This window comes from Crocodylus porosus, unplaced genomic scaffold (genome assembly GCF_001723895.1).
Source record: "Crocodylus porosus isolate Cpor-Errol unplaced genomic scaffold, CroPor_comp1, whole genome shotgun sequence".
Taxonomy (NCBI): Eukaryota; Metazoa; Chordata; order Crocodylia; family Crocodylidae; genus Crocodylus; species Crocodylus porosus.
In genome coordinates this window covers 43573365-43594512 of record NW_017728918.1, presented here as the reverse complement: position 1 = coordinate 43594512, position 21148 = coordinate 43573365, and the positions used below count along the sequence as shown (strand labels likewise).

The 21148-nt window shown below is 42.5% G+C and overlaps 1 protein-coding gene across 1 annotated transcript in view; it reads right to left on the bottom strand.

Moving 5' to 3' along the window:
* LRRC1 (leucine rich repeat containing 1) overlaps positions 1–21148 on the bottom strand; it is a 115520-nt gene that overhangs the window by 88524 nt on the left and 5848 nt on the right. Inside the window, exon 2 of the mRNA XM_019537540.1 lies at positions 5771–5888. Within this exon, the coding sequence (XP_019393085.1) occupies positions 5771–5888 (118 nt within the window). The remainder of the gene's footprint in view (positions 1–5770; positions 5889–21148) is intronic.

The window sequence follows — 21148 nt, the reverse complement described above, 5'->3', positions numbered from 1 at the left end:
GACCCTAGAAACTATGAAACTATATTGAACAAAACCAGTCCCGGGATTGACCCCCTAGGGCACTCAACTTGATACCAGCTGCCAGCTAGACTAGACCTCAAACCATTGATCACTATTTGTTGAGCCTGACAATACAGACACCTTTCTATCCACCTTACAGTCCATTCATCCAATTCATGCTTTCTTAGCTTGCTTGCAAGAATTCTGTGACAGACTGCATCAAAAGCCTTGCTAAAGTCCAGGTACATCACATCCACTGCTTTCCCCTCATTCACAGAGCCAGTCATCTCACCATAGCAGGCAATCAGTCTGGTCAGGCATGACTTGCCCTTGGTGAATCCATACAAACTGTTCCTGACCCCCTTATTCCCCTCCAACTGCTTAGAAATGGATTTTTTGAGTAACAGTTCCATGATTTTTCCAAAGACTCAAGTGAGGTGGACTGATCTGTAGTTCCCTAGATCCTCCTTCTTCCCTTTCTTAAGGATGGACACTATATTTGCCCTTTTCCAATCAGCCAAGACCTCGCCAGATCACCACGAGTTTTCAAAAATAATGGCCAACAGTTCTGCAGTCACATCAGTCAACTCCTTCAATGCCCTCAGATGCATTGCATCTGGCCCCATGGATTTGTACACATCCAGATTTTCTAAGTAATTATCTAACCTGTTCTTTCACCACTGAGGGCTGCTCACCTTCTCCCAAAACTGTGCTGCCCAGTGCAGTAGTCTAGGAGCTGACCCTGCCTCATCTCAAACGCTGCTGTACTAACGCAGCTATAGAGCTTCTAGTATTGAAACCTAGATTTCTGACTGGCTGTTTATAGACAGAATATGTCTATGTGGTACAATGCAAGTCTAAGCGGCTAAGTCCAATGCAAACTTCCAAACTCTACTTTGAAACGACCCTCTCTCTTAAACAAAAATCCAATCCTTGGCCATACTAAGCCACAGTGATTGGGAAGTGAAGATAAAAAACTTAAATCGTTGATGATACAGGCTGCTATGTGGCATGAGATTAAGGGATAATTCTATTTAGAAAATGATCCACAACACTGTTGTGAAAATACAGAGTAGGAAGGGGTCACACTGAAGGTCAACATGAAAGGGCAGCTAGATAAGTTAGAGTAAGAAGCCTCCCTGGGCAGTCCTAGGAAAAGAAATCATATACCAGACCTATGCAGCCAGGCAAGGCCTGCTTTCATTCAAAGCTCACATGCAACAAAAAGGAACTTCAGTAGCCTGAAAAAAATCCACAGATAGTAATGGCATAGGTTTCCCAACAGAATAAACCTTCCCCCTGGCCATCAGCTCATTGCCAATTCTCTGCACTTCAAACACCCATATGCACAAGAATTATAGGATTTGTCTAGGAAACAAGTAAATTCACATACTCCCTCAGCATGTTTTGAAGTAACTGGTGGAAGAACTACACCTACATAGAGAACTGCAAGGATAGACAAAAGTTAGCTGCCACCACCATAGCACTGACCCCCACCTCACACCCAGCATAAATTAAGGTAAATGCTACTATGACTGGCACCTGGTTAGCAGCTTCTCCAGAAACCTTTGTTCATGGGGGCAGAAGCAATCCTAAAGCATAGGCTCCTCCATAGGAACTGGAATGCCCACCCATTCCATGAATGGCAACTTTTGTCAGACAAGCTCTTCCTAGAAGTGTGACAACATGGGAGGTTAAGGAAATTAACTAAAAATGTGAACAGGAAGTACATTAGATAAAGCACATTAAGCTTCTGTATGAATGCTGGCTTAAGCTTAAGCTAATTTTCCATGTATATATTCCCTATATTTCTAGTCCTTTACAAAAGCACACCTGACAACTTAAATCTCAAAAAAAAAAAAAAAAAAAACCCAAAAAAAAAAAAAAAAAACCCCAAAAAAACAAAAACAGAAAAAATCAGTGAAAAAATTGTGTGCAATATGTCCTTTATTGAGATTTTTAGTATTATTTTTCCTAGTCAGAGGCCAACATCTATATAAGACACTTTACCGTGCATTAGACTAATCTAATGCATGGTAAAGTATCACCGTCTACACGTGCACGGCAATTACTGTGCATTAGTCTAATGTGCTGTTTGCCAGCACCAATAGATATAGATATACTGCACGTATAGACGCAGACCCGGAGATTGCTGCGGGTCAGCCCAGGCAGCAGGGGGCCACACTGCTGCCTGGCAATGCCCGAAGCTCCAGAGAGTGGGGGAAGCTGTCCCTGGCAACTCCCAGCCCCTGGAGCTCAGGTTCAGCTGTAGCCAGTACTCCTGGGAGGAGAGCGTGAGGTCCAAGCCACCAGCTGGGGAGAAGGGGCCTGTAACATCCATACTGTACCCATCTGTCCTTCCCCTGGAATCTGTGATTGCAATGGCAGCGGGACCCAGAGATTCCCTATGGTGCACGTCCTGTAGCTGAGGGGGAGGAGCTGGGGCTCAGGGCAGCAGGGACCACACAACAGCCCCAAAGCTGGAAGCTGCCCTCACACTACTGAGAGGCTGATCCTGTCCCCAGCTGGTCCATCCGGGGCCCTGTTCCCCTGCAGTAGCTGGTATAATGGCAAAGCCTGGCCTGGCCTGTCACCAGCTGTGCCTGGCTTTGGGGCTCCTACAGAGCAGAGGCCTACACTAGCACGCCTCCAGACTTGCTGTCCCCTGCATGGTTACTACACCAGTGCAAGGATGCATCCAGTGTGCCTGCACAGCTCTTGGCAAGGGGCAGGCAAAAGCCCCTGCACCCCCATGCCTGCCTGCTCCTAGTTCTCTGCCCAGGAGCACCAGCCACAGCTGACCCCAAGCTCCACGTGGTTGGGAGCTTCTCCTGCAACCCACGCTGCCCAGAGCCCAGGTCTGACCCCTGAGCCTCTTGCCAGCCCAGGGTTACCCAAAGGCCCCTGCCAACCTGGGGATGCCCACGGTGCCCCTGCCAACTCAGGGCTGGCACCTGGGGGAACTTGTATCTTTCCCTGGCTGTTGCAGCAGGGCAGAAACAGCCCTGGACTAGAGTGCACCCAACACAGGTACACGTGTAGACACATTCCCGGGCAAAGTTTCATGAACATGAATTTACTGCATAGTAAATCACACATTTATCGCACAGGAAATTCATGCTCATTACATTGCACATGTAGATGTGTCCCAGTTATTACATAATTGGAGAATAAAAGATATCCCAGAGACCTACAAATCCTGGCACTGCAAGTTTAAATTAGGAGATCAGGCACTCAAGTGGCAGACATGAGAGAAGAAAACCAGTTTCAGCTCCTCCAGCAAGTAGTAAAAGCCAGGAGGAAAGGCATAAGGGGAATGGCTACCAAGTCTTCCCACAACATCCTGGAACAAACTTCCACTGTACTCCATGTCTCTCTAAGGCTAGCAGAGGTGACAAATTCCACTGATGTCAATCCTGACGTATAGAAGGCCTAAGAATTAAAAACATAACGTATGTTCTTTGTTGATGTTGCCAGTGGCTCTTGGCACACCTTTCTGGTCTGCAGTTAGGTTCTGTGTTCCACATATCTGATAACAACCTGTCTCATCTTCTCACTTCAGGAAGAAGGAGAAAGGAAGCAACAGGACAATTTTGTTAGGAGGGAGATGAAAGTATTTTGCTCATTCAGTATCTTCACCTCCTCCTTATGCTATGATGGACTCCAAAATGTCCCCACAACATAAGGGGCAATTGTCAGGCAGCACTACTCAGCAGTGTTACCTCAGGTCATTTAAAGAACTAATATTTATATTCCATCTCCAAAGGAAGTAGGACGGTCAAAAATAAAAGCAATTAATGCAGTTATCATACAGCTAGGACAAAAACAGAACAATGGTCTCTTATTTCCCAAGTTAAGATGTCAACACTACACTTTCCTATTAATGAAGTATGCCACGTTGCAAAAAGCAGTTTTTCCTAAGTTTTCCCAAGTTTAAAAGCAAAACAAATCTGCTGCTCTTGCCAAGTAGTTTAATAACAAAAATTGATTAATAGCTTATTGCTTAGTAGGCAGAACCTTAGGTATGTTCGGATTCTCACCTAAAGAAAGCGATGCTTAGTAACAAAGCTAGGAACACAAAAGTCAAGATTTTGCTACTATAATCCAAAAAACTGGCATAAACTAAGTTGCAAAGCACTTATATGAAACAGGGCTAAACTGAGCTAAGTGAAGCCAGTCACATTGGGTAATGAATCATAAGGAAGAGAAAATAATGCAATAAAATGGGTAATTAAGACCGGACCTTGGATACAGGAGAGAAATTGCTTCCTGCAACCTGCTGTAGTCCAAGTCATCACTTCGGAGGTTACTACACAAGGAAACATTTTGTAATCACACACAAACACCCCTACACATGCACAAACACATTGACACCATCTGTTGAAATCAGCTGCCAACTTTTAAGTCAAGCTGCTTAAGGCTCAGATTCACAGTTCTTCTGTAGTTATTGATTTGAAAAGAGAAATGAATTGAGCCAACACACCATCTCATTCAGAGTTAAAATCCTTGGCAACCCTATGCAACCAAGTCCTGCACATGAAGCCAATTACATTAAAGCCAAGACGCACCATTTGACAATATGTCTTAATTAAATGAAAGCATTAATTCCAGCTCCCAGATATTTTCTGGTCAGCTACTCAGACTTCTTCCTTTGCCTTACAACACTTTGAAAATACTCATGAAGTAAGGTAGGGCAGTGGAAGTCTGCCATTAAGTGTTTAGAGACTTTCATTTCATTAGTGACTGTCCAGAAAAGGGACATTTGCACCATCACTCGAAAACATCAAAGAGGTATTGAGGACAAGCGCTGAGTGTTTCTACAAGTGAAACTGGTGTTTCAATGCTTTCATTTACAAGTTAACACAATTTCTCAAGGTCTCCTGAATTTGTCTTCCTCCTTATACAGAGTTTCACTCTTTATTCATTTCTCTGCTCCATGAGAGGAACATCCTGAAGCAACACTCTGAATGTAAAGGGACAGACATGACTGCCTCTACAGCCAGCTGACTTTTGCTCTTTGGTAAAACTGGAAATGCATCAGCACTGCACACCTGCCATGGTTTTAATGTGCTAAACCTTCTAATTTCTCAATCTTTAAGGGCAACAAGAAACCATGATCCACCACTGAACACTAATTTGCTAGGCTTAAACTAGTAATGAACATCAGAGTTCAGCTGGCTATAAAATGCTGACAAGGGACATGCCAAGTTCACTGTCACTGCTGGGGCAGCAGCTTAAACAAGAACTGAAAAAACTACTATGGCTCCCTACTGCTACTTGCAGAGAGAAACAAATAGAATAATTCCTCCTCTTGCTACAGAGCACGGGGAAAGATCAGGGGACAGGAGGAAAAAGAAGAATAGACTAGGGCTCCCAGCACAATGATTGCATTTGGACCAGAATGGACCTTTTTCCTTCACATATCCATTTCTGTTGTCTAAACACATATAAACAGCTTCACCACATGCATGCACACTATGACAAAGGACACTTTCAAAATATGTTTTCAGCCAGTAACAGAACCTTTCAAAAAGGAGAAGGTAGAGCAGGGCAGTATTTGATCACTAAAACATAACTTTAGTGCTAGGCCCTCAATACACGTAGAAGCATATGCCATGCTTCAGACTTCAGCATTCTCCAAATGCTACCCAGCAGCACATTCAGCAGGACTTAAAGGCTTCAGACCAAAAATCCCAGTAACCTACAGCATTAGAATAACATTTTATCACATACAGTGCAGAGCTGAACAAAAGCAAACACTCTAGCTTACCATTTCGAGACAAATCAAGTTCCACCAGCTGCATGAAGTTTGCTATTTCTGGAGGGAGCCGCTGAATTTCATTATCACTAAGTCCAAGTTTCCGTAGTTTTACAAGTTGGAAAAAAGGCTGAAAGAAAGAAAATCCCCCATTAAACATACTGCATTCTCACCATGATTAGTTTCACATACAGCAGGGTTCTTGGAGGGGCAGCAGCAGCACTGGTCAATGTAGAGCGCTAAATCTGCAGATCTGCCTCAAATGTACTTGGCAAAAGCAAGTACTGAAGTGACTTCTTGAGGAGCGGACAGTGGGAGGGCAAGAGGTAGGGGAGCTGTGCCTGTACCCCACTGGCACCTACCCTCCCCTGGTGCCCAGCCCCCTGACCTGGCCCTCCCTGCTGCCTCTGGCCACCTGTCTTCCCCCTCTACCTCCCCACCATTGCTTATCTGCTGGCTCCAACTCTGCCCTGGCCTGGGGCACAGAGCAAAAGCTTGCTCCAGCCCCAGCCCAGCCAGGTAGTAGCTATTGCAGCAGGGAGACAGGCAATACAGGGGTAGTACACACTTGGGGTTTACTTGCAGAAACCAGAGACATTCAAGTCAGCAGGGTCAGATGGAACGCATCCTAGGATACTGAAGGAATTGGCTGAGGTAATTTCAAAGCCATTTGAGAACCTCATGGAGCCAGGTGAAGTCCTGGATGACTGGAAAAGGGCAACTAATGCCCACCTTTAAGAAAGAGGAAAAGAAGGATGTGGGAAACTACAAACCAGTCAGCTTGACTTCTATACCTGGAAAGATCATGGAGCAAGTCCTCAAGCAATTTATTGTGAACTACCTAGAGGATAACAAAGTGATCAGAAGCAGCCAGCATGGATTCACCAAGAGTAAGTCATACCTGACCAACCTGATTTTCTTTTATGATAAGGTGAGAAGGTCTGTGGATTTGGGGAGGGGAAAAATGCTGGATTACTGTACTCTACCCGTAGTCATCAATGGCTCAATGTCTAGTTGACAAGAGGTCATGGGTCAGGTACTGTTCAGCATCCTCATTAATGAGTTAAATGACAGGACTAAGCAAACACTTAGCAAATATGCAGATAATGCCAAGTTAGCTGGAGGGCAGGACTTGGATCCAGAATGACCTGAACAGACTGGAAAAATGGTCCACAATCAACCAAACCAAATGGGATTCAGCAAGGAAAAATGGGAAGGCCTGCACTTGGGGCAGAATAACTGCATGTACAAATACAGACTGGGGAATAAATGGCTAGGCTGCTGTACTCCAAAGAAGGACCTGGGGGTTACAGGTCCTTGACCATAAGCTGAATGTGAGCCAACAATATGCTTTTGTGGCAAAAAAAAAAAGCCAACAGGATCCTAGGTTGAATTGATAAGAGTGTCACCTGAAAATTGAGGGAAGTGCTTCTTCCACTATCAGCATTGTTGAGGCTTTACCTGGTGTATGGCTCAGTAAGATTAAAGTAAGCAGAGAGCAGTGGCTCTGGGATAAGCAGTTCAGGTGTAAGACAGCCTTGAGGAGGCTTTTCTCCGTGCTAATGACTTAGGGGGGACCAACTGCTGCTTAAGAGTGTTTACCTAGTGCCTGGTGTGTTTGGGTTTTTTATCTCTCCCACCTGTGGTATGTGATTGCTTCTCTCTCTTTTTGTTCTTTTCTTTTCTTTCCCCTTCTGGAGTGACTGGGTGACAGGGCTTGTTTTGGGTGGGGCTGGTTTAGGTAACTGAGGGATGAAGCTGGGATAGGCAGCCTTATAAAAAGGCAGCCCCTAGGAACCATAGGACCAAAGGAAAGAAAACAGAGAAAGTTTGCCCAGGGCGTTCACCCAGGAGGGAACAGGACACTGTGCTTATGTGTCTGTGTGTGTGTGTGGGTAGGAGTGTGGGTAAGTACCCACTTGCATCTGATGCAAGTGTTTGGCATGCAAATTCTTGTGGTGTCTTCCCCACCCCTACTTCTTTTATTCTTACAGGATGTGTGCAAGCCAGAGAGCAAAGGAGGGACACTGACCAGATCACAGGTGACTATGAGGCTCCCAGCTCATAAAGGGAGGATTAAGCTGCTTGGAGCACAAGTGGTGTTCTCATCAATCCTTCCCATGAAAGGCAAAATGTCTCTGCCTGGACCTCTACCTTGGAAGTAAACACATGGCTAAGGCAGTGGTGTCAACATGAAGGCTTTGGCTTCTTTGACAATGGGTGGATGTTCTTAGGAGGAGGGCTACTATTAAGAGGTGGGATCCATCTAATGAGGATGAGGGAAAGCATATTTTGGTATCATCTGGCCAATCTAGTAAGGAGTTTTTAATTTAGGTTTCACAGGGGATCCAGACCCTCCAGAAAGCGTATGGGGAAAGGACTGAAAGAAGGAACTCAACTCTGGGAAAGGGCCAGAGAGCTACAGGACTGCAATAAGTGTAAGAAAAAGGAAGTGAGGAGGTCAAAATGCAAAATGCATCCTGTGCATGTACACAAATGTGAGAAGTATGGGGCATAAACAAGATGAGTTGGAAGCTGTACCCTCTAAAAAGAACTATGATCTGACTGGCATCACTGAAACCTGGTGGGACAGCTCTTTTATAACTGAAATATGAACACTGAAGATTAGACACTGTTTCAGAATGATAGTTGGGAGAAAAGCTGGTGGTGTTGCCTTGTATATCAAAAACACAAACATTTATTCCTGCTTCACAGGAAGATGACAGCAAAGCAGAATGCATCTGGGTGAAGATGAAAGGTAAAAGACACAGCACTGATAATGGTCATGATTTATTATAGGCCACCTAATCAGGAGAAGGAGGTGGATCAGGCACTAGTCTAGCAGGTGACAAATCTATTCAAAAGCTATGGGATAGTACTGATGGGAGACTTCCATTTTCTAGACACCTTCTGTAAAAACAATGCAGCCAAACATAAAATTTCAAGCTAGTTCCTAACTTGTGCAGAGGACAACTTTCTCTTCCAGAAATAAAAACTAGGGAATCATCTATGTTGGACAGTCCTGACAACAGGTAAGAACTGATGGAGGATGTGTAGGTGACAGGGCAATTTTGGAAGGAAGTGATCACAATATGCTAATATTCCAGATCCTGAGACGGAAGAAGCATGAGGTCAGCAAAATTAGGGCATTAGATTTAAAAAAAAGTGGATTTCATCTGACTGAAAGAGCCAATGACCATGATGTCATGGGATGACAGACTGATGGATATAGGTGCCCAGGGGGAGCTGGGCACCTATACTCTAAGGGGCACAGTACTGGAAGCCCAATAAGAAACTGTCCTAACACAATGGAAGCACAAGAAGAATGGCAAGACAAGAGAACAATGTAACTGCACAAGGAACTTCTAAAATGCATCAAACACAGAAGGAAAGCTTACAAGCAATGGAAAAACAGGTAAGTCACCGAGGATGTGTACCAGGAAACCAAAAGGACCTGCAGGGACATGATCAGGAAGGTAAAGATAAATAAATAGGCTGTGCCTGGCAAAAGAAGGCTAAGGACAACAAGAGAGTCTATAAGTATGTTGGCCAGAAAAGAAGGACCAATGAAGCTGTGGGTCCTATGTTACCAAGCCAGGGAGAACTAACCAAAGATGCAAAGAAGGCAGAACTACTTAACAACTACTTTGTCTTAGTCATCACAAAAAAATTAAGCTGCCAGACACCTAATAAGAATTATGTGGATAAGAAGGGGGGCAAAATGAGGGAGGAGCTACCAAGAGACAGTTGGAGAGCTTTTGTTGGGTTTGAATAAATTAAAGTCAGTAGGCCTGAATGAGTTTCATCACCGGGTCCTGAAGGAACTGGCAGAGGATATCTCGGAGCCCTTGGCAAAGAGCTTCAGGAAGTCATGGGAGATGGGCCAGGTACCAGAGGACTGAAAAGGGGCTAATGTAGTACCCTTTTTTTTTTTTAAATCAGCAAGAAGGAAGTCCCAGGGAACTACAGAGTGGTTACTGGAGCAAATTAAGGAAGGCCATTGGCAAGTATCTGAAGGAGGAAAGGCTGATCACAAGCAGCCAGCATGGAATACTAGGAACAAATTGTATCAAACAAACCTGATCTCCTTTTTTGACAAAGTAACTACTTGGGCGGATGAAGAAAATGCTGAGGATATATCACTATATCTGGACACCAGCAAGGCTTTTGACAAGGCTGTGTTTTTGTACAACCTTCTCATAAACAAACTGGAGAAATGTGGGCTGGATAAAACTACTAAAAGGTAGATAGATTACAGGCTCAATAGCCATAAGCAAAAGGTAATTATTAACAGGTCCATGTCATAATGGCAGGAGGTTTTGAGTGGAGTCCCATGGGGTTGCCTGAGGCTGCTCAACATGTTTAGTAACTATTTCAATGCTGGCATAGAAAGTTTCTTGAGCAAGTTTGTGGATGACACACAACTGGGAAGAATTGTAATGCGAGAACAATTCAGAAGGATCTCTACGGATTGGAAAGTTGGGCTAAAGCTAACAGGATGAAGTTTGATGCAGACAAATGCAAGGTGCTACACCCTGGGCGGAATAATCAAAAACATGAATATAAAATGGAGGACACCTCGCTGGATGGCAGCTTTATAGAAAAGCATTTGGGAGTACTGGTAGACAACAAACTCAATGAGTCTTCAGTGTGCTGCAGCCACACAAAAGGTAAATGCAGTTTTGGGCTGCATCTATAGAAGTATTAAGGAGGTGATAGTGCCTCTACTCGGCACTGCTTAGGCCTTGTCTGGAGTACTGTATGTAGTTCTTGGATCCACATTGTAAAAAGGACAGGGAGAAGATAGAGAGGGTCCAGAGGTGGGCAATAAAGATGATCAAGGCCTTGGAAGGCAAGTCATGTGAGGACAGGCTAAGCAGGTTCAGCTTGCTAAAGAGATGAATAAGAGGGGACATGATAGCAGTCTTCAATACCTGAAGGGCTGCCATAAGGAAGAGGGAAAGCACCTTTTTTCTCATGCTGCAGAGAAGATGCAGACCAATGACGAAGTTGCAGCAAAGCAAATTTAGATTAGATATCCAGAAAAACTTCTTCACTGAGAGACTAGGCAGGGGAACAGACTGCCTAGGGAATTCTGGGTTGTCCATCACTGGAGGTGTTCAAAAAAGAGGTTGGACAGCTGCTGGCTTGGGATGTAGCTATGCCTAACATGGGTATTTCCCATGCTTCTGGCTTTTGTTGTTCCATGCATCCCCAGCTTTTTTCTGCTATAAAATGCCAGGCTGTTTTTAAGTCTCCCCAGAAGCACTGGGTGTTGGCTACAGCTAAGGCTAGGGACTTCAACTGGGGTATGCCGATTCTCCTGCTAGGAACAATGTCAGAGGTTCCTGGCTAGACAGTCTTGCCTCTCCACTCAGGGTCACACCAAGCACCATATTTGGGGTCAAGAAGAAATTTTGCCCCATGGTCAGACTATTAGGGACTGCCCTTCTACCTGGGACCTCTTGAGCATTTATTGACAATATTTTATAGGCTGAGGACATTGCCTGCCATGGTTCACCCATTTTACCTGTAGCAGGTTAGGGTGTTTGGTCTATGTTGTGTTAGGGTTGAGGGTAGTCTTATTCAGAGATTTGATTATGGTTTGTATGAGATGGTTTGGCTAGGGATGAATCTGCCTCAGGCAAGGAGCTGGACTAGATGACCTTTTCAGCCCTATGACTCTGAGTGTCTATTTTGGGCCCCATGCTTCAAGAAGGATGTGGATAGTTTGGAGAGATCCTAGCACAGAGAGACAAAAATGGTTAGGAGCCTGGGAAACGAGGCTTATGAGGAAAAGCTGAAAGAACTAGTTTATTTGGTCTGGAGAACAGAAGACTGGTGAGGAACTCTTCAAATACCTGAAGAGTGATTACAGAGAGGATAGAAATGGACTTTTCTTTGTGGCTGCAGGAGACAGGATTAAGAGCAACAGCCTTAAGCTGCAACCAGGAAAATGTAGGTTGGAGATTAGGAGGAACTCTCTGACTGAGGGTAGTTAAGCACTGGAACAGGATCCCTAGAGAAGCTGTGAAATCTCCATCCTTGGAAATTTTCAAGATCAGCTTGGACAAACACTTGGCTTGGCTTCTTTAGTCAGGGACAATCCTGCCTTGAGCAGGGAACTAGATTATATGACCTTGTGAAGTCTCTTCCAGCCCTAATTTCATATGATTCTTTTAACAAAAACCCCCCAACCCTTTCTAGTCGTATCCTAATGGTTGCAGTGAAGAGCTTGAAAATGTGGACCAAATATAAATTGTTCCATTTAGCCCATGGATTTTATGGGAGGAGCCTGCCACAAAATCAGGGACTACTTGGGCCACAGTGGGCATGGCCAGTAGCTGGGGGGGGGGGAATGCTCAGGGTATAGAGAGATGAGGCTTTGCTGGCATAACCCTGCTTGTTCTGCCACCACAAGGTCTGAATCCAACCAGGAACAAGACCCCATCCAAATCCAGAGCCCAGGATGAGTTTGGCACCCCTGACTTAAAGGACCAGGAGCTAACTAAAATGCAATGAAAGGCTGACTTCTACATTTGTGTCCTGATTTTTGAGCTCTTCAGGCTACCAATATGGTTTCATCATATATATAGAACTCAAGTCTAGTCAATCCCTGGACAGCCATGAAATATCCAGAACATACTCTCTAAATACAACTATGCAGCAATAAAAGACAATGTAGTGATACAGCCAAGAGCTCCAAGTTCCACATAGTGATTTTTTTCTTTTTTAAAGACTTTACTAGACCACAACTTAGAACTTAATGTGCACAGGCCCTAATCCTGAAAACATGAAATCAAGCATATACAAGAGAGTTTGCAGAAAGAACCCAAAAGGAATAATATGCTCTTCCATAAAACTTACAGGAAAATTTAGACACTTCAGACAAGTAGAGAGCTAATCCAAAGCCTCAACTTATCCAGTCAAGCAGACCCCTGAGGGTTAAGTATCCACATAAATTCTTACCTCGCAGCTTTATGTATGTAAAAGCACATGGTCATTCTAGAAGGCCTCCACTTAAGATTTCAGTTTCAGTAGACCGTGAAGAGTCCCACTGCAGATCATATCCTCTTATCCCCTGTGTCAGTGTTTTACCTATCCAGGCTTTCCACTTACCATATTTTCTCACATATAACTTGCACCTTTTCCTGCCAAAATCAGCTGAGGAAAATTGGGATGTATATTATATGCAAAGAAGAGAGCACCCCCCAGGTAGAGAAATTGGGGAGGATGGGATGCAGGGCAAAACTGCCACAGTTCTGGGACCTATGGTAAATAACATTGCCACTGCTTTCCCCCTTCTCCCTCCCACCCATTCCACTGGAAAATTTTTAAACCAGTGTGAAGCTCCCTTCCCCAACTGGGCACCAGATTGGGATGACATGCAGGGTTGGCCCATGGTTGAACCGTGTGCACAGAGTTCAAGCCAGCACATGGTCCCAGACCTATCATGTAGCTCCAGTGCCAGTATAACAGATCAGGCCCCCAGCCCCAGAGACTCCAGATTCCTAGGTAAGATTTTTTTTCCTTCTTAGAGCCTACTAAACAGAGTACATGAACAGAGGGTTCATGCAAGAATGTTAATCGGGGGAGTATTTCCAACAAAAAGTTGTGACTGTGTAAGACTGGCAGACTGTATAAGTCCCATGATTCTGAACAACTGCCCTGAGCCATCCCTGAGGGATTCAGTGCACAGGACACTTAGTCCTGAGTAATCAGTATTAATTAACCAACAAGAATTGCAGCATCTAGTCTACTAGCTGAATTGTGGCAGAGTCTAAAAGAAAGGACTACACTGTGTAGTTGAATATACTTCAGTTGTATGATTCACGATAAAAAGAAAGACATGCACGCTAAGCATGCAAAGTATGCAGTTCATACACATGCAACTTTGACAATATTTTCTAAAATAGCTGCAGACACATTCAAGAGTCATTTGTTGATCAGAAGCCATAGTGTGAATATTGCTGGCTTAGGCCTTTTTTGTGACAGCAATTCAGTCTGGAATCCCCAACTATTTATGCAGTGCTGATGGACATAAAGAAAGACATCAATTTATGAGGCAGTGACAGCATGATGTTTTTCCCTCAGAGGCATACAATTAACAGCATACATAGATGAGTACACAGACACCAGCCTGCCATGCAGTAAGGTACATGAGTTCTGAAATCCATTGATGATTGCAGTGTTAAGTCTATCATCATAAAACAAGACACTTACCATCTGGACAGTTCACTGCAAAGAAGCACAATCACTAGGGTTTACCCTTCATCTCTCCCTACAAACTCCATTATGAATGTCTGCACTACAACATCTGTCAGTGCATTAAATGAGTTATGGACAAAAAAAAAATCTGTTAAACCCATTTAGATTACAAAGATGAGCACTAAAAGGTTAGGAAGTGCTAGATTTACGATTGGCTGTACAGCCTCAGTTCTGTCCCTTTACGCATCCTTCCACTGCAATGATGGAAAAGATTTATGTAGTTTGGATGTATCACAATGCAGCTACACAGTGGACCAAATTTAATACTGCAAAGGCAGTTTTAAATCTTCATTCGCTTGATTTTTTGCAGCTTCAATGTCATTCTTACAGTGTTGAATTCTACTTACAATTTCCTAGGATTTTTTAAAGGAAAAAAAACCAAATAAAATCAGATTCTATTATGTGCAATTCATCCTTCAGTTTTTCCTGACAACTCCCATACAAAGGGAAATGGTATTTTAGCAGGCAAAATAACAAAAATTCTGTAGGGCAGGAGAAAGGCACCCTCTGAGCCATATGGCCTTCCACCAACCAAATATCAAAGGCCTGCTATAAACGATGGAGAGCTGTCTCAGGGAAAAGGGGTAACAAGAATTCTTTACGATGAGAAATATCAATCCATCTGAATACAGGATTCCACTACCAGCTCCCATTTCATCTAATATCCAACAAATGCATTCTCCAGTCATACACTTTTTTCTAGATTTTTAACATGATAAATTTGGTACCAAGGGCTTATAAAAGCAGAGCTACGAATAAGTGTGTGTACCCCAGCACAGTTTGCTAACCTGTTGTTGACATTAGCACACAGAAAATACATTCAGATGTGGCTCAAAGGAGCTATTTTGTTACATGATTCAGGTTTTCCAAGTTTCTAGCTGCTGAAATGCAGTAAGATGGGTATAAATATGGATTCTCTTCTATCAATCTTACACATAAGCAACAGCTGTAGTTGCCACGGAGATTTACCCAAAGGCAAATTAGAAGTCATGGCATGCACACAACTGAGAAGGAAAGGGAAAAGTGGCCCTCACAAAGGCATTAATACACAGTCCACAGCAGGTAAGTTTGAGATTCCCTGTTCTCACTCTCATAAAAATGCAGTTTATTAAAGACATACACAGCCTCTGTTCATAACACACAGTGCAAACACCTTATAAAAATGTATGTGGGCAAGTAGGAACAAAGAAGCTGGAACAAACAACGGACATAACACCAGGTTACTGTTCCCAAAACAAGCCAAATTTTACAGTTAAATCTCTCTTTTACATACCAATTTTAAAATACTGTAGCTCCATGAAATGATATTTCCACCCTCACATTGAGGGTGGTTTTAACAGAAAAAGAAATCACTCCTACAGATGTCCACTTTTAGTGATTCCTACTCAATTAAGTGATACCTATTTCAGTTTAGCAAATCTATCCTGTCAACGCTCACAGAAACTCTGAAGCAGTCAGTAAGCAGCCCTTACTTTGTTTCAGTTGTCAAAAAACTAATATTCCTTAGTTTAAAAAAAAAGTACCTAAATCGGTTACACTCACTTGAGGACAGCATGTCAGTTCAATCTTAAAGTACAGGGAATTTCATGGACCAGGTTCAATGTTAAGGCCCCGTTTATGCTGTATGGCTGTTCATACAAAATATCGCAGGAAGCCCCTCTGGTGTAAACACCACTCTCCTAGCAGAGAGAATTTTTCTGCAGCCAGAAGTATATTTGATTCTCTCAACAACAGAAGCTTTTTCTACCTGAGCTGCATCCACTCTGGGGATAGCTGTATCTCAGCACCGTATTTGGTGAAAAGCCCTGACTCAAATTTGCACCGCTTCTATTTGAGCTGCTGCAAGCGCACGTGCTTGCGTATGTGGACACACCCAAAATGAGTAGAAGCCTGGGAAACATAACTCATGAGAAAAGGCTGAAAGAACTAGGCTTAGTCAGTCTGGAGAAGAGAAAACTGAAGGGAAGATGTGATAACAGCCTCCAAATATCTGAAAGACAATCACAAAGAGGATGGAGTGAGATCAGGGCTGCTCAACCCCCAGGGCCACAGGCCGGATCCAGCCCCCGGAGCTGTGTCATCTGGCCCCTGGAACTCCCCACGGGTCTGAAAAGTTGATGGCAGGGGAGTGAGTAGCGGCCACCTCAGGAAGTATGAGCCAGTTCCCAGAGTACCAGGTCAGATAGGGGGAGTACAGGTCCTGAACTGAGCCACAGACCAGCCCCTGACCAGTGCACAAAGCAAAAACTTTTGAGCATCACTAAGCTAAACCAGGGGTGCTCAACCTCTAGCCTGCAGACCAAATGCAGCCTGTGAAACCATGGTATGTGGCCCTCAAACCCCAACATTAATGCTGTTCAGTTCTAGTCAAAGGAATGTCCATTTGGAACTGGCTCTATCCAGCCCACCAGTTAAAAACGATTCCATACTTGTATCCCTGCAAATGGCAGGCAAAAAAATATTTCTTAATAAAAGACTTCAATCCTCAATGAAGTCATTTAGGACAAACAACACAACTGGTCTCCTTTCATCTGGAAACAAGTTAACAAAAAAGAAAGTCACTATTAAGGATTGATAAAACTAAAACTTCTCTGCTGGGCAAGTGGCCAAACACATGTCTTTGATTGCTCTATTTCTGCAATAAAGAGCATTAATATGCTAGAACGCTGCCTGAATATTTTAATACCTGCCTACTCAATGAAAACAAACAGATGAAAGTAAGAGAAAACAGAGAGAGAAACTAAAAGCTAGTGGGATATTCTTGAAGCTAGAATATTTCAAGTGTCTTTTTCCAGGGTTGAACCACATACAAAAGAGCGTATAGTATCATTTGCACTCTACTCAGAACAAATGTGTTACTGTCACAAACAACATCAACCTTCAAGCAACATCACTACTAGTTCCAGGCAGCTGGAAAAAAAAAATCATGAAACTATGAACCCAACTTTGGTCTTTAAAAAAAAAAAAAAAAGCAGATCATTTAGAGGCTCAGAAAAGAAAGACCAAAAATAAAAAGCTTGATGAATAATAAGCAAAAGGAGAAGTCTGGGGTAGATTTCTTCTTTTAAATTGAGAGAGTTAGTCTCCTAAATCCACATATAGAGGACTATCTTTGCCATAGAATGTGAGTCACTAAAATGAAAAACACTCTGATTATGAGTAATAATATCTACAGTTTCTATTTCTGCTATAATCAGAAGGACACTGAAAAAAGCTATTCTAAACTGAGCCTGATTTATATTCCTTTTTTTTATGCTGCCCTAGAACTAGAGGAGCAACTTGATAGCAGCCACAAATATTCCTCTGGACAAACATAAGCAGAAGTCCAAGTCTAGGTTTGGTAAACAGTCTAACCAGAAAGCCAAAAAGGAAAGCAGTTGTTTCAAGATATCTCACAGACTTCGAGGTGACAGATCCCTTTTAAACAGAATCTGTCATGCAATTTTGATGCTTACTTGTCACTACAGACAGCAGTATAAATATTCTGTATAACATTGTATAAGGATTTTGTACTTGAACAGTGCAATTTATCTGGAATAGTCTAGATTTTTTGCAGTTGTACCCAAGAAAGCCACATCAGCTTGTTAAGGGGGACAGCATGGGAAAGGATTATATCCTTTACCAAACAGTGAAGTGCAGTGAAGTGCAACATAATTTTAACACATTGTTGAAAAGATCATATGTGAAAGTTTTACTGCGGGTATGGATGACAAACTAATCTACAAAATGTTCGTAGTCAGAATGGGAGACGAAAATAACTGATGTTTTGTTTTAAGACTGGACACTGCAAGCCTCATAGTCCAAGTCAAGTCACTTGTACTCTAGCAGTCAGTTCAAATGCCCATTTTGATTTAAAGGACTTTTTTTAAAAACTTCAGATAAGTTGTGATTAAAATCAGGTGATTTAAAAAAGAAATCAATTCATTCTGATCCTAGAAGGCTTTTCAGTCAGTTCTGTAGACCCCCTTGTGAAGACTGGATTACACTATGAGCCCTCCAGCTATGCACATTTATTTTAAACTAATCTATCCCTTTACTCTAAAAAGATAATGGAGCTTCAAAGAGACACTATTTGTATTGAACAGCAGTTATTCCAGCTATTAAGATCAAAGATCAAATTAGTTTGTACAATCTGTATAACTCACACTGAAAAGAAGAGCTAAATTTCACTGCAAGGAAAAGCAGTGACAGACCTACAAACTGTAATGCCGTTTCTGTTGGCATACACCTTAAATGACTAGTCTGACAAAAAACTTGAGCAAAAGCTGCATTTCTGTTCTCTTCCCTCCAAAAGATGCTCTGTACTCGGAGGCAGAAGGAAGGAACGGAGGTCAACAAGAAGAGAGTGAATGGGCTAACTGAAGCCTCACTGAGACTGGCACTGAACCATGACTTTAGTTTTTGGCAGGTTATTGTTCAAAAGCTTGTCATCCTCTGACCTACTATCTGTAACAGGTCGAGCTTGAGTCCAGACCTGTGCTGTCACAGCTCACTCTTACAAAGCATACTTTCTAAAGTTCACATACTGCGGAGTCCCCAAGAAGCACAATACCCAGAAAAAAGTTGCTTTATTTTGTTTCCCGGTAGGGAAGGGCTTATGTTTTCCTTCAAGTGAACTAAAGAACAACAATAAAGATTAAAGAACATCTGATGCTACTGTCATTTGATCACATAGGGGAAAAAATTCTCTATGTACACCTTTGCCGGCGCAAGGGAGACCAGTAATCACATATTATTATTGCATGTTGTCAATGCTGCTGCTTAACTGCATTAGTCCCAAGAGCAAGACAGCCTCTCTTCTCACTGATGAACTTGTATACAGCTACAGCACAAGCATCAAACTCATCTCAGGCCCCAGGCAAGATCTAGACCATGATGTTTCCTGGGGACTGGATCCAGCCTGAGGCACGAGGACTGCTGTAGTAGCCACTGCAGTGATGTCAGCAGTGGGTCTGGGGGAGCGAGCTGAGGGGCAGCAGTGGTAGGCCAAACTAATCGCCAATGGCCACACCCAGCAGGCCATGCACCCCCACTTTCTAGTGCCCATCAGTAGCCCAGTGGGCTGGATAAAGAGGCTCCACTGGACAAATATGACTCATAGGTTATAGGTTAACACCCCTGAGCTAAGGCAATCTATGTTTGAGAGTAAAACAAAATGAATAGTGTCTTGAGACATACCCCTGCCTTCCTTCTTCCATTTGAAATAAAAGTCACTATAATACCACTAACCAGAATTGTAGATAAGATATCCCTAAGATAAAAGAGAGGAGGAGACAAAATAAAAATCAAACGGGACCTCTACAAGAAATCCAGAGAACTATATGCACTTTCATTCAACCATATGCACAGAGCTACCAACAAGGCGTTTACAGTTTTCTGCAAAAGTTACTTATGTTTGTTATGAGTTTCTTTTTTTCCTTTACAAGTAGATTTGGGGTTCTGTTTTTAAGTCAACATAGTGTTCTTTGTTTAATACTGCTAGGGTCAGAGAAACAGAGAATTTTAAACTAACAAATGATGTATACTAAGAAGCCAGTACTGTTTGGAGCATTCAGCACACAGTGTTCTTGTATATTTAGGCTAGTACAGTTAACATAGTGATTCAGAATCATTTCTCTTTGTAAGTTATCATGTATTTTGGAAACTGCTAGTTCAAGTGTTTACTGCAGATTTTAAAAGTTATATGCATCATTCTCTCCATCTCTTAGGAACACATGTGAAAGAGCTGCTCACATGTTACAGCTTTAACATTAAAGGAAGACTTCTTAAACAAAGTCTATATAGAGTTTTAGTTCGGTTACACAAAAAATATTTTTACTTAGACTGTATTCTCTGAATGTATGTACTGTTCTTCAATTTTCACATCACTAATGTGTACAGAACTACCACTACAGAAAGCCTAAACCTGAAGTACAAATTTCAACTGTATTTCATGTGAATATTCTCAGGTGTTAGTTATACAGAAATATTTACAGCAATATACATTAAGCACCATTAATAATGGTGCAATCAAATAAATTATTAGAGTACATGCTGTCATTACAATGCGAGTCACAAGTACTCTTATACAAGCTGATTTGTAGCACACTGAACTGCGTGTTCTTCCTAGCATCTTCCCTTCTCAGTTTCAATGATCAGACATATACAATACACTAAGATGTAACAAGTTTTAGGTCTGCAGACAAGGTACGCTTTGCAAATTATATAGCACTATAATTTATGAGTATTGTAACACATGCACATAAGTTTAATGAAGGTATTATATGATGTGGTTCCCTGCAATTGGACTGTGACACAGGAGACGTGTCCTAGGTTCTGCAAAGAAAAAGACTAGGGTTGAAACCAAAACTTAAAATTATGTGTCTTATTTCATATAGGCATCTTGGATTTTCTTAAGGAAAGTGGGAGAGAAAGGAAGAGACAGGAATGCTTGAAGACAGCGCTGTGCAAATGCCTGATAGATACAAGCACTCCATTGAAAGGAGCTGACACATACCAACAACCAAAAGAAGCCTCAGAAGATCTTGACAAATTACACAGGCACACCCTGCAGTGGGCTTTCCCATATAGAGAACAGCAACAGGTAAGAGCTGTGAATGTAAACAGATAGATCCTCCTATATACTCACTTATTTCATTTAAAGAGTGGTTATTTCAGTTTAGCTTAGGTCTATTGCAAACAAGTTTAAGATAAACCATAGGATGTGTAAGCATAATTGTACACAGTAGTGTACACTTTTGTGTAAGTGACAGCTGGATCAGTCTCTGAAGAAAATTGTCTTAAAAGATCAGAAAACACAGCAAAGACAAAACTGAAAAGCCATTCAGGGAAATTACCAAACCTTGCAGATCCTAAATACAAAATATAAGAGGCTGGCCCAAAAATTGGATAGGGGGAAGGGAGAGAGGTATGTTCAAATAATCTTCTATTAATTCCTCCAATTTTAAACAGACAAAAGAGAGGACCCAGGTTTCCAGCACAAATGGCTGCAGAGATGCCTGCACTAAAATGCTGGAAGTAAAATGAAAACATGACAGCTGAATTGAGGATTTTAATAAATTATCAAAGATGTGTTCTTCTGTCCAACCAGCTCAGTTTCTACACAGTATTGTTGGGGGGAGG